The sequence below is a fragment of the Mandrillus leucophaeus genome, unplaced genomic scaffold, assembly GCF_000951045.1.
Source record: "Mandrillus leucophaeus isolate KB7577 unplaced genomic scaffold, Mleu.le_1.0 Scaffold120, whole genome shotgun sequence".
Taxonomy (NCBI): Eukaryota; Metazoa; Chordata; class Mammalia; order Primates; family Cercopithecidae; genus Mandrillus; species Mandrillus leucophaeus.
This window is the reverse complement of record NW_012100321.1, coordinates 1,267,075-1,281,456: the sequence shown is the minus strand read 5'-3', so window position 1 is coordinate 1,281,456 and position 14,382 is coordinate 1,267,075. Positions and strand designations below refer to the sequence as shown.

Below are 14,382 nucleotides of genomic sequence, written 5' to 3'. Positions count from 1 at the left end.
AGTGCAGTGGTTCAATTACAGCTCACTGCAGCCTCAACCTCCCAGGCTCAAGTGATGATCCTTCTAGCTCAGCCTCCCGAATAGCTGGGACTAAAGGGGCACGCCACCATGCCCAGCTAATTTTTTGTAGAGATGGGGTTTCACAGGCTGATCTCACACTCCTGGGCTCAAGCAATCTGCCTCCCTTAGCCTCCCACAGTGATGGGGTTACAGGCATGGGCCACCGCACCCAGCCTTTCACTCACACATCTTTTCATTTATTTTCCCAAGCCTTTGTTTCTTCAGAGGTTCATTTATCCAATCAATACTTATTAAGCACCTACTATGTACCAGGCACTGCAGTAGGCACTAGGGGAAGAGCAATGAGCTAAACAAAGGCCCTAGTCTCACAGGACTGAACAGAGCACTGTATTTCCTCCAGTAGCAGAACAACCTTTTTTCACATTTCTTTTTTTTTTTTTTGAGACGGAGTTTCGCTCTTATTGCCCAAGCTGGAGTGCAATGGCGCAATCTCGCTCACTCCGCCTCCCAAGTTCAAGTGATTCTCCTGCCTCAGCCTACCAAGTAGCTGGGATTACAGGAACCCACCACCACGCCCAGGTCATTTTTGTATTTTTAGTAGAGACGGGGTTTCACCATGTTGGCCAGGCTGGTCTCGAACTCCTGACTTCAGGTGATCCACCTGCCTCGGCCTCCCAAAGTGCTGGGATTACAGGCATGAGCCACTGCACCTGGCAGGCACTATTTTTCAAATTTCTCTCTCTCTCTTTTTTTTCAAAACACGGTCTCGCTCTGTTGCCCAGGCTTGAGTGCAGTGGCACAATCACGGCTCACTGCAGCCTCGACTTCCTGGGCTCAGGTGATTCTCCCACATCAGTTTCCTGAGCAGCTGGGACTACAAGCATGCACCACTAAGTCTGGCTAATTTTTGTATTTTTAGTAGAGACGGGGTTTCACCATGTTGGCCAGGCTGGTCTCAAACTCCTAACCTCAAGTGATCTGCCTGCCTTGGCCTCCCAAAGTGCTGGGATTTATAGGCGTGACCCACTGCGCCCGGCCTAAAATGTCTTAATGGCACATGAAATTATGAACCATTTTACCATCAATGGCATCCCAGAGTCAATACGACCAGGTAGCTGCTAACACTTATTGAGTGATGGCTCTGTGCCAGGCACTAAGGCACCCAAGGGTGTTAAGTCATTTAATCCTCATAACCTGAGGGAGGGCATGTCACTGTCATTTTACAGATAAGCCAACCGATGCATGAAGTGTCAGTGACATGAACCCAGCCACTCACCCAGCACTGAACCCGGCCGGGCAGGCTCCAGTGTCTCCAAACACGATGCTATGCTGACCTTCCAGCGAACATTCAGGTCAGGAAGACAGAAAGTGAACAAACACAGCAGCACATATAAAACAGAATGCTGGACCAGGCGCGGTGGTTCACGCCTGTAATCCCAGCACTTTGGGAGGCCGAGGCAGGCAGATCACTTGAGGTCAAGAGATCGAGACCAGCCTGGCCAACATGGTGAAACCCTGTCTCTACTAAAAATACAAAAATTAGCCAGGCGTGGTGATGCACGTCCGTAAACCCAGCTACTTGGGAGGCTGAAGCAGGAGAATCGCTTGAACTTGGGAGGCAGAAATTGCAATGAGCCAAGATCGCATCGCTGCACTCCGGTCTGGCAACAGAGCGAGACTCCGTCTCAAAAAAAAAAACAAAAACAAATTGAATGCCAACCCCCCTCATATGAGAAGCAACACTGGATGGAGAAGGGGGAGGGGATATCTCTTAGAGTGGACAGGATGGGCCTCTCTGATGGGGGGACCTGTATGCAGGCCCTGAAATGTGGTGAGGGCCTCAGCTGTGTGAATACCTGGAGAAAGACAGCTCTCAGCAGAGAGAACAGTAAGTGCAGAGGCCCCAGGGCAGAAGCAGGCTTGGGAGGCGTGAGAAAAATTAAGATGCTGCCACTGGTCCACAGCCCCACATGTCATCTTCCAGCATCCCAATTCCGGAAATCCAAAATCTGAAATGCTCAAAACTCTGAAATGTTTTCAGCGCTAACATGACCCTCCAATAAAATGCTCACTGGAGGATTTCAGAGTTTTCGATTTGACATGCTCAAATAATAAAATAGATACAAATATTCCAAATTCCAAAAAACCTGAAATTCCAAACACTTCTGGTCGCAAGCATTTTGGACATGGGAAAGTCAACTGTACTTCCCACTTCAAGCTGGTGCGTCCCTGCCGCACGTGTACACCTCCGGACCCCACGCTCCTATCTAAGTCCTTGCGGGTGGTGGGTAGGGGCTTGTGGTGGTCTTTACCAGAATCTACGACAAAGCGGATCCCATCAATGGTGACTGAGGTCTCGGCGATGTTGGTGGAGAGGATGCATTTCCGGACTCCAGGTGGCGCCACATCAAATACCTGGGGGAAAGGGAGGGGGTGGTGTCAAGAACTAACTCAGCCCCGACGAACCTATGTGCCCAATTTCCCGTCCACCCCCATGTCAGCAGCTTCCCTGGAACCCTTTCCTCCTCCAGAGACCTCCCTCTCAGAGACAGCTCACCATCCACCCCATCACCTGGGCCATCCTGGGCCCTCCCCCATCCTCAGACGGAGGCAGTCTTGCTCTGTCACCCAGGCTGGAGTGTAGTGGCATGATCTCAGCTCACTGCAACTCCACCTCCTGGGTTCATGCAATTCTCTTGCCTCAGCCTCCGGAGCAGATGGGATTACAGGCATGTGCCACCATGCCTGGCTAATTTTTGTATTTTAAGGAGAGATGGGGTTTCACCACGTTGGCCAGGCTGGTCTTGAACTCCTGACCTCAGGTGATCCACCCGCCTAGGCCTCCCAATGTGCTGGGATTACAGGCATGAACCACCACACCCACCGCCCGATCTGAACATCTTGAACTTTTTTTTTTTTTGAGACAGGGTCTCACTCTTTGGCCTACACTGGAGTGCAGTGGCATGATCACAGCTCACTGCAGCCTTGACCTCTTGAGCTCATGTGATCCTCCCGCATCAGCCTCCCAAGTAGCTGGGATTATAGGCACATGCCACCATGCCCAGCTAGTTTTCTTTTGTTTTGTAGAGACAAGGTCTCACTATGTTGCCTAGGATGGTCTCTAACTCCTGAGCTCGGGTGATCCTCCTGCCTCAGCTTCCTGTGCTGGCATTATATGCGTGAGCCACCGCACCAGGCCATCTTGAACTTTTCTTGAAATCCTTCCCTCCTCCCACAGCCCGGCCCATGCCCTGGTCCAGGCCTCTCCTCACCCACTCTAATCCTGCTCTAGCTTCCCCTCAGATCTCTGGCCTGTAGACTCACATGGCAGCCAGAGGGATCTGCTGAAGCACAAACTGGCACTGCCCCTGCTGGGGGTCGAGGTGGGAGGATCGCTTGAGCTCAGGAGTTTGAAACCAGCCTGGGCAACACAGTGAGACCTCTTTGCTACTAAAATTTAAAAAAAAAATTAACGGAGGCCAGGCACGGTGGCTCACACTTGTGATCCCAGCACTTTGGGAGGCTGAGGCAGGCAGATCACTTAAGGTCAGGAGTTCAAGGCCAGCCTGGCCAACATGGTGAAACCCTGTCTCTACTCAACATACAAAAGATCAGCTGGACATGGTGGTGTGCACCTGTAGTCCCAGCTACTCGGGAGGCTGAGACAGGAGAATCGCTTGAACTTGGGAGGCAGAGGTTGCAATGAGCCACAATCACGCCACTGCACTCCAGCCTGGGTGACAGAGTGAGAATCTGTCTAAAAAAAAAAAAAAAATTAACGGAGTATAGTGACACACACCTATAGTTGCTACTTGGGGGACTAAGGAGAGGGGATCACTTGAGCCCAAGAAGTCAAGGCTGCAGTGAGCCCCGATTATGCCACTGCACTCCAGCCTGGACAACAGAGCAAGACCCTGTTTCAAAAAAAAATAATAATTGTTTTGGAACACAGACTTACCCACTCAATTTATGGCTGCTTTCATGCTGCAACAGTGGGGCTGAGTAGCTGTGACAGACAGCCAGCCCATGGTCCATAGCGCTGACAATATCTACTCTGATCCTTTCTAGAAAGTTTGCCGACCTCTGGTTTAGAGCATGGGCTCCAGGGCCAAACTACCTGGGTTCGCAGCCTGGCTCTGCCACTAGGTGGCTACGACTTTGCACAAGTGCAGCCCCCAAGCCCTGCGTCTGTGGAGTTACACAAGTCCTGTGTGCAGCCACCCCTGACTCATGCAGACCCCTCGCCTGCCCCACTTGGGCTTCCTGTGATACCTTGTCCTGGTCGGCCACAGACAGGGCACTGTGCAGGGGCAGCACCACCCAGCGCTGGGTGTGGCTGGCATAGGTCTGGGCGGCCTCCAGCACGGTGCTGATCTCCGCCATGCCGCTGAGGAAGACGAGGAGGTCACCCCGCTCCTCAGGTGGGTACTTGTGGTCAATGGACTCCAGTACCCTCAGGAAAGGGCGTGGGTCCAGCTTCTCCGACTTGGACGTGGTTGGCTCCGCCTCCTGTGGCTGGTACACGACCTGAGAGGAGACAGCCCCAGGTAGAAGCACACCCTGTCCCTTCAGCTCAGAGCAATGGGCTGGGGAGGCTGCAGGCTGACAGGGGAGAGCCGGTTGACAGAGAAGACACAGTGCAACAGGTACAGGCTGGTGGGCAACTCTGTTCCATGTGGTCATTCAGGGATCCAGGCTCCTCCTTTCTCATTAGTCTACCATCTCACTGGGCAGGATTTCTCAAAGTCAGCAAGATTGACATTGCAGTCTGGACAATTCCTTGTTGTGGGGGCTGTCCTGTGCATTGTAGGATATTTAGCAGCATCCTTGGCCCCTACCCACTAGATGCTAGTAGTCTTCTCCTCTGGTTGTGACTATTAAAAATGTCTCCAGATATTGCCACATGTTCACTGGGGGGCAAAACCACCCCTAATTGAGAAACAGGTGATAGACAGCACACTGCAGTTAGATAATTTCTGAAGGATGTAATAAAAAGACAAAGTAACAAAGCAACTGCAAGGCTTGTGGGGTGCTGGTAATGTCTGACTTTTCTAAACCTGGGTGCTAGCTACGTAGATGTATTTAACTGGGGAAAACTAATTGAGCTATATATTTACAATGCATGCATTCTCTTGTGTTTAGAGTAGCTTCAACAAGAAAAAAATTCTAGGTGATGGAACCAGGATGAAAACCCTAGAAATCAGGTTGGTTGGATGACCAGGAGAGGACCTGAGCCTGAGCCAGGTTGGCTGGCTGATTTCCAGGCATAGCTGGCTCACACCTGTAATCCTAGCTCTTTGGGAGGCCAAGACGGGAGGATTGCTTGATCTCAGGCAGACAACATAGCAACACCTCATCTCTACTAAAAAAAAAAAAACCAAAACCCTAGAAAACATTTCTCAGGAAGCAGCCTCATTCTTTCTTTTCTTTTTTTTTTTTTTTTTTGAGACAGCATCTCACTGTCTCCCAGGGTAGAGTGCAGCGGCATGATCTCAGCTCACTGCAACCTCTGCCTCCAGGCTCAAGCAATTCTCCTGCCTCAACCTCCCAAGTAGCTAGGATTACAGGCACATGCCACCATGCCCAGCTAATTTTTGTATTTTTAGTAGAGACAGGGTTTTACCATGTTGGCCAGGCTGGTCTCGAACTCCTGACCTCAGGTGATCCACCTGCCTCAGCCTCCCAAAGAGCTGGGATTATAGGCATGAACCACCACACCCGGCTGGCACTCTCTCTCTCTCTCTCTTTTTTTTTTTTTTTTGAGATGGGTCTTGCTCTCTTCCCAGGGTAGAGTGCAGCGGCATGATCTCAGCTCACTGCAACCTCTGCCTCCAGGCTCAAGCAATTCTCCTGCCTCAACCTCCCAAGTAGCTAGGATTACAGGCACATGCCACCATGCCCAGCTAATTTTTGTATTTTTAGTAGAGATAGGATTTCACCACGTTGGCCACGATGGTCTCGAGCTCTTGACCTCATGATCTTTCTGCCTCAGCCTCCCAAAGTGCTGGGATTATAGGCACGAGCCACTATGCCCGGCCCATTCTTTCTTTTTTTATGGCTGCTTAGAAGGCAAATTGATGGGCATTTGGAACCAGAAATCACAAGAGACAATGAAGTTCTTCCTGTAAGTCTTGACTACACAGACAAGGATAATTCACTAAGACAGTGTTTCTCAATTAGGGGTGGTTTTGCACCCCAGGGAACATGTGGCAATATCTGGAGACATTATTAATAGTCACAACCACAGGAGAAGACTACTAGCATCTAGTGGGTAGGGGCCAGGGATGTTGCTAAATATCCTATGATCCACAGGACAGCCCCCACAACAAGGAATTAACCTTGATTGAAATGTCAATCTTGCTGACTTTGAGAAATCCTGCCCAGTGAGATGGTAGACTAATGGGAAAGGAGGAGCCTGGATCCCTGAATGACCACCTGGAACAGGGTTGACCACCAGTCTGGATCAGTCGCACTGTTATCTAAGAGAAATAAACTTCTCTTATTTGAGACTTTACATTTTTGTTTTGTTTTTTTTCTTTTTGTTTTCTGAGACAGAGTCTTGCTGTGTCATCCAGGCTGGAATGCAGTGGTGCGATCTCGGCTCACTGCAAGCTCTGCCCCCCGGGTTCAAGCGATTCTCCTGCCTCAGCCTCCCAAGTAGCTGGGATTACAGGCGCCCACCACCATGCCTGGCTAATTTTGGTTTTGTATTTTTAGTAGAGACGGGGTTTCACGGTGTTAGCCAGGATGGTCTCGATCTCCTGACCTCATGATTCGCCTGCCTTGGCCTCCCAAAGTGCTGAGATTACAGGCATGAGCCACTGTGCCCAGCCATTTTTGGGTCTTCTTCTAACAGCTTTTACTCTAATAAGCACTTAGCACTCTAACCAGGTCATTATGAATGCTCAGAAAATGGTAGCTTTAAAAAAAGAGAAGATCTTTAAAAAAAAAGAGATGGCAGATACAGCCACAGAGAGAAGAGGCATGTCCAGGTTTGGACAGAGACCAGGTTGGAGGTCTGGGGATGTAGGAGGAGGGGAAAGTACTCACTGTGATGGGGAACAGCCTCCCGGGCACCTGTACCACGGGTGCATTGCTGAAATAGCTGGAGAAGAGCGAGATGTTGATGGTGGCCGACATGAGGATGACCTTGAGGTCAGGCCGCTTGGGCAACAGGCGCCGGAGGACACCCAGGAGGAAATCATTGTGGAGATGCCGCTCATGGACTTCATCCACAATCAGGACCTCGTACTGGGGCAGACTGGGCTCCCGCTGGATTTGTCGCAGAAGCAGCCCCACCGTCAGGAACACAATCTTGGTGGCCGCCGAACGCGTGCTCTCAAAGCGGATCTGGTAGCCGACCTGGGGTGGGATGAAGAAAGGTGTGGTCAGGAGAGGACCCTGAGCCTGGGTATCAGCCCCTGGCCCTGCCCAAATTGAAAATCTAAGCAGGCCACGTGCAGTGGCTCACGCCTGTAATCCCAGCACTTTGGGAGGCCGAGGCGGGCGGATCACCTAAGGTCAGGAGTTCGAGATCAGCCTGACTAACACAGAGAAACCCCGTCTCTACTAAAACTACAAACAAAATTAGCCGAGCGTGGTGGCGGGCGCCTGTAATCCCAGCTCCTTGGGAGGCTGAGGCAGGAGAATTGCTTGAACCCGGGAGGCAGAGGTTGCAGTGAGCCGAGATCGCACCATTGCACTCCAGCCTTGGGCAACAAGAGTGAAACTGCATCTCAAAAAAAAAAAAAAGAAAGAAAAAAGAAAATCTAAGCAAATGCCATGCCTAGCCATCAGACTCTGGAGTCCAACAGCTTGGGTTGGAATCCTACCTCTGCCACTTAGTGCCACAGACCTTGGGCAGGCAATGCCATCCTTTACAGTTTTCCCCCTAGGTGCTGCGAGAATGCCATGTGACAATGCACAGAAAGTATCTAGCACCATACCTCATGTATATATAATGTTTACTATAATACAAATAACCTTTTCTTGAGTCCCTACTATGTGCCAGGACATTATGTACCACTCTAAGCGCTTTATGTATATCAACCCATTTCACCCTTATGACCACCATGACACAGAAGGACTATTATTGGCCTTCCAAGATGGCAGTTTGCATTGCGGTGATTGCCAGGAATCACCTTCGCAGCTGGGCGCAGTGGCTCATGCCTGTGATCCCAACACTTTGGGAGGCCGAGGTGGGTGGATTACCTGAGGTCAGGAGTTTGAGACCAGCCTAACCAACATGGCGAAACCCCGTCTCTACTAAAATTACAAAAATTAGCTGGGTAGGGTGGTGGGTGCCTGTAATCCCAGCTACTCAGGAGGCTGAGGCAGGAGAACTGCTCAAACCCGGGAGGGGGAGGTTGCAGTGAGCTGAGATCGTTCCACTGCACTCCAGCCTGGGCGACAGAGCGAGACTCTTGTCTCAAAAAAAAAGTGACAAGCCTTTAGGACGTTTCCCATTGTTTTGCCATTAAAGTGCTACACTGGTAATGCTAGCTCCTTTGTCATATAGACCACGGACAAGCCAATCTGTGGATAAAGTTCTAGAAGAATCATTACTGGGTCCAAGGGTAAGTGCTTCATTTTTTTTTTTGAGATGGAATCTCGCTCTGTGGCCCAGGCTGGAGTGCAATGGTGCAATCTCGGCTCACTGCAAGCTCCGCCTCCCGGGTTTACGCCATTCTCCTGCCTCAGCCGCCTGAGTAGCTGGGACTACAGGCACCCGCCACCACGCCTGGCTAACTTTTTGTATTTTTTAGTAGAGACGGGGTTTCACTGTGTTAGCCAGGACGGTCTTGATCTCCTAACCTCATGATCCGCCTGCCTCGGCCTCCCCAAGTGCTGGGATTACAGGCTTGAGCCAACATGCCCGGCCAAGTGCTTCATTTTTATTGATACTGCCATATGGACAAGCAACCTATTCCCCCAAGATCGCCCTGGAAAAGTCGGAAATCTGGTGCGTCCCACTCACCTGTGAGCCATACTGACTAAGGCTCTCAAAGCCTACACGCTTGGCCAGTGAGATGCAGGCGATCCGCCGGGGCTGGGTACACGCCACGTGACTGAAGCCAGCAGTCAGCAGGTACTGGGGCACCTGAGTGGACTTGCCACAGCCGGTGTCACCGGCCACTACCACCACCTGGTGCTCCTTCAGTGTCTGCAGGATGCGGTTCCCATACTGGGCGATGGGGAGGGCTGCCCGCTCACGCTGCAGCTTGGCCAGACGCCCAAATGCCTGCTTCTGGCCAAAGTCCAGATAGTGCAACAGGGCCCGGCGGAACTCAGACACTCTCTCCGCAGGCAAGTGCCTGCCCAGCCCCTGAGAGCCCCGTGTGTCAGGGCCAAGAACAGAGAGGTTGATGCGGTAACGTGGGTCATAAGCGCGAGGTAGGTCGGCCAGCGCTGGGATGCTGTGCTTGGGCTGTCCAGGGTCTTTCTCCTCCTTCCTGGAGGTCTTGAGATTCTGAAATCTCTGCAGGCGCTCAAAGAAGGTCCAAAACTTCTGACATTCCTCAGAACCCTGACGGATGTAATCCTCCTCACGGAAGAAGGCATCTTCCAAGAGGCGACGTGTCTCTGGACAATTCCAGTCCCATTTCTCCAAGGCCTCTTCCTCGCTGGGAGCCCAGTGGTGGTCTCGGCGATCCCTGCCCTCTCTTGTTCTAGGAGGCGGCATGTTACTAATCCACAATGGGGGTCTCAGTTCTGATCACCCAAAACAAATATTCTCATCCATTCCCAACCTGCAACAATTTAAGAGGCCAGTGCCTTAAATTGCAACAGAGAACTACTTTATCTTCAAAGAGCTAATTTTTCCTCCTAGTCAGGGCACAGGACCACCACAGATGATAAAGTGGTCAGGGGACTGCTTGAGCTGATGACACAAAGGGTACCTCATGATACCTGCAGTGATCTCTGGGATGGACACAAGTTCATTCTGGGTTTTCAGGCCCTGGATTCTTAGGAGAGAGAACAGAAGACATTCATTCACTTTTGGGAACAGTGCCTTCTTTTTTTTTTTTTTTTTTGAGGCAGGGTCTCACTGTTTCCCAGGCTGGAGTGCAGTGCCGCAATCATGGCTCACCACAGCCTTGACCTTCTGGACTCAAGCGATCCTCCTGCCTCAGCCTCCCGAATAGCTGGGACTACAGGCACATGCCGCCACACCCAGCTAATTTCTTACTGTTTGTAGAGATGAGGTCTCACTATGTTGCCCAGGTCGATATCAAACTTCTGGGCTCAAGCAATTCCCCCATCTCAGCCTCCCAAAGTGTTGGGATTACTGCTGTGAGCCACCACGCCCAGCTCATTTTTAGAAACATTTCTAACAGCCTGTTTCTCAAGCACTGAACCAGGAAAAGGAGGTAATGAATATGACCACCAGAGTCCTCACAGATGGCCATGATGACATCATCTCTCATGTGACACACACGTCATCAGACTGTGACAATCCAGTGATGGGGACTGTGATAACAGAACCCTAGGGAGCTGTGGGACACCAAAGGAGGTTCCTCCTCCTTCCCATGCTTGGGAATCGTGGAAGGATCCTGGGAGGAGGGGATGTTTGACCTGACACCTAAAGGAGAGATGTAGGTCACACGGCCAACCAACAGCAGAATCTTGTCTCAAAAGGAAGTAACAGGAGAGAGGTGTGATGTAATGAAAAGAATAAGGCAAGGGTTCTTCACCCGGGGTCCAGTGAGATTCAGAACATTGAGATAAAAGGCAAAATTTTGCAAGTGTTATATATTATTTTTGCCTGCCTGGCACAACCCCTTACTTCTTTTCTGAGGATAGTATCCAACTTCCTTTGGAGAACAGCCCTTCCTCGATTCTACATGGTTCAAGGGCCTTTAAGTCAAAGAACCACTATTGGGTAGGCAAGTGACAAAGACCTGGCCAATCATGGTACTCTACTCCCCCTCTAACCAATGATTGGTCTGAGAAGTGGACACATGATCAAAGAAGGGCCAATCAGGGCCCTTTTGTGGAATTTACACTCGGTTGCTAGGACAGAAAAGCTCTCATTTTATCCATTATAATCAGGCAAGTTTGATATAAGCCTGGAGCTGTTTGTAGTAGCTCTGAAACATGACAGAGTCTTTCCTAAAATCTATCCTAGAGAAATAACTAGATACAGGCACAAGGATATCACTGTGCATCACAGGGAGAGGGTGAAAGAGGAAGAGGGAGAGGAAGAGAAGTTTGGCAACATCATTTAGGTCTTGAAGCTTAGTTTCCTTCAACCCCCCACTTCTCAGCTACACAAGAAAATGCCTTTTTGCTTACAGTTAGAGTCTTTTGTTTTTGTTTTGAGATGGAGTCTTGCTCTGCCACCTAGGCTGGAGTGCAGTGGTGTGATCTTGGCTCACTGCAACCTCCACCTCCCGGGTTCAAGCAGTTCTTGTGCCTCAGCCTCCCAAGTAGCTGGGATTACAGGCGTGTGCCACCATGCCCAGCTAATTTTTTGTATTTAGTAGAGACAGGGTTTCACCGTCTTGGCCAGGCTGGTCTCAAACTCCTGACCTCAAGTGATTCACCCACCTCAGCCTCCCAAAGTGCTGGGATTACAGGCGTGAGCCACCGTGCCCAGCTCCCTGGGCAAATTAACCTGAACTAACTTCAGGCAGTTTTCATCATGTATAAAACAGAGATAATATCCTCTCAAAACTTTACATTTAACCATCAATCTTGGTAGAGAGAAGCTAAGTAGTTAAATAGTAACTAGAAACAGAAAACAGAAAACTAACAAGCAGAAAACAGCAAGAGGAAGTGGAGCAAAATCTGGAAACAAAATTAGACTCAAAAGGCCACAGTTCCCTATCATAATGGTGCTAACAATGCTCCCACCTCCTCTTGTGTTTTCCTGTTCTAGGAGGGAAGCAAGTTGAGGGCTTGGAGTGTTACTGTGACTCTGGGTCAGTGATTCTTCGAAAATGAGAGCGTTCCGGCCGGACGCGGTGGCTCACAACTGTAATCCCAGCACTTTGGGAGGCAGAGGCGGGCGGAATATGAGGTCAGGAGATCGGGACCATCCTGGCTAACATGGTGAAACCCCGTCTCTACTAAAAATACAAAAAAATTAGCGGGGCGTGGTGGCAGGCACCTGTAGTCCCAGCTACTCAGGAGGCTGAGGCAGGAGAATGGCATGAACCCGGGAGGCGGAGCTTGCAGTAAGCCGAGATCATGCCACTGCATTCCAGCCTGGGCGACAGAGCGAGACTCCGACTCAAAAAACAAAAAAATGAAAATAATATGAGAGTGTTCCTCTGAGGCTACAAACTGCCTATGCATGCTGAGCCCCGCTGAGAGCATCCCGTGCCTCTCAAGGTGTCTATTTTTTTCAGCTTCTAGGTTGTCTGCATCTTCTAGTTTCTGTGTAACTGTGTCTCTGACCATCTTTTGGTCTCTTGGCCTATTTGCCCTGGGCTCATGGCCTTTAGTGGGTTTGTTTCCCCCTCTGTCCCCTCCATCTCTCTCCATTCCTTCTTCAGGCCTCTGTCTCTTTTTCAGTCTGTCTTGTTCATCATCCTCATCTCTCTTCCCTGTCCTATTCTGGTCTCATCTCTCTTCATTTATCTGAGTCATTTCGTAGTCTGATTTTCTCTGTAATCCAGCTCTTCCTTTCTCCATCTCTCTTCAGTTCTCCATTTGACGTTCTCCATCTTTCTCATTTAAAAAAAAGCTTTTTCAGGCCGGGCACGGTGGCTCACGCCTGTAATCCCAGCACTTTGGAAGGCCGAGGCAGGCAGATCACCTGAGGTCGGGAGTGCGAGATCAGCCTGACCAACATGGAAAAACCCCATCTCTACTAAAAATACAAGATTAGCTGGGCGTGGTGGCACATGCCTGCAATCCCAGCTATTTGGGAGGCTGAGGCAGGAGACTTGCTTGAACCTAGGAGGCGGGGGTTGCGGTGAGCTAAGATCACGCCATTGCACTCCAGCCTGGGCAACAAGAGTGAAACTCCAAACTCCAACTCAAAAAAATAAAAATGTTTCATTTTTGTTTTTTCGAAACAGGGTTTCACTCTCTCACCCAGCCTGGAGTGCAGTGGCGCAATCACAGCGTACTGCAGCCTTGATCTCCCAAGCTCCAGCGATCCTCTCACCACGACCTCCCAAAGTGCTGGGGTGACAGGCGTGAGTCACCGCGCCCTCTTTCTCATGTTGTTTTAATCTTTTTTTCCTCCCTTGTGTCCTTCCAGTGTTCACTCTCCATCACCTTCTCTCTCCATTTCCCCATCTAATACTTTATCTCCCAATATCAGAAGCTTTAATAATAGCTCATGCTTACTTACTTACTGCTTACTCCCGTTAACACACAGACCTATTCCTATCTGTATGATTTATTCCTATCCCACACCTATGTACATACACACACACTTTTCTCACGACTGTAAGGCACTATGATCACCCCCTATTTTACTGAGCAATAGAGAGGCTAAGTGAGTAGCCAAGTGTCAGATGAGGAACTCAAATCTAGGGGTTCGGGCTCCACTCCCTCACTTTTCCATTTCTCAGCATCATTCTCCATTACCTCCAGTTTTTGTGGGGTTCTCCCTACTTCACTGTCTCCACCCTTCCATATCTCTCGGTGTCCCACATGATTCAGTGTATCGTTTCTCCATCTAATTCCCATTTTTTCTGTTTCTAGCGTCCACCATCAGTTTCCGACTTTCCCCTCCACTCCCCAAGTTTAAGGGCGACCACGCCTCTCGGCCTCGTGGTCTGAGCCTCTGGCTGGAACCTATCGCAACTCTCGCCCACGCTCTCTAGTTTTCAGCTTCCCTCCTCTCCCAACACCCTCGTCTTTCAGTCCCTCAGTTTCTCGAGGCTTCTTTTCGTGCCTCCGTTTCTTTCCGTCTCTGGCCTGTAGCCCAGGTTCTCCCAGAGACGCTCAGGTGCCATCTCCGTCCGCGTCTGCCGGCCCTTCGGCTGCCTGCTACATTTCTCCTCATCTCGAGATTTCCCTCGCCCCTGGGCTCGCACCCCAAATTACCCCCGACCGGCCCAACTCCGGCAGCCATCGCTGCCACCACCCGGTGCACCCTCCCCGCCCTCCTCACTTACTACAAGCCGCGAACGCCTTAACTTCCGGTTCCAAGAGCCCTAGTCTTGCGCCTGCGCACACCGCCATCTCGGTCTGACCCCGCCCCGCCACCACAGAGGAGCCAGTCGGAAGCTCTGGGCTGCCCAAGACCCATCCTGCGCCTGTGCACAGCACGCTTCCGCCTCGCCTCGCTTGGGGCGGAGCCTCGAGAGATTGCGCCCTCTAGAGGCCAGTAGAGGCGTTGCGGTACAGACTTGCAGGCACATCCTCCCCGACGCCTCCCTCTCCTCCCCAGGCATAGCC

The 14,382-nt window shown here is 50.8% G+C and overlaps 1 protein-coding gene across 1 annotated transcript in view; it reads right to left on the bottom strand.

Moving 5' to 3' along the window:
- DHX34 (DEAH (Asp-Glu-Ala-His) box polypeptide 34) overlaps positions 1-14,170 on the bottom strand; it is a 43,156-nt gene extending 28,986 nt beyond the window's left edge. Inside the window, exons 1-5 of the mRNA XM_011970050.1 lie at positions 14,100-14,170; positions 8,999-9,986; positions 7,072-7,383; positions 4,294-4,548; positions 2,334-2,436 (exon numbers count right to left, since the gene is read on the bottom strand). Coding sequence (XP_011825440.1) covers positions 2,334-2,436; positions 4,294-4,548; positions 7,072-7,383; positions 8,999-9,703 — 1,375 coding nt within the window. The 5' untranslated portion in view covers positions 9,704-9,986; positions 14,100-14,170. The remainder of the gene's footprint in view (positions 1-2,333; positions 2,437-4,293; positions 4,549-7,071; positions 7,384-8,998; positions 9,987-14,099) is intronic.
- Between the last annotated feature and the right edge of the window lie 212 nt (positions 14,171-14,382).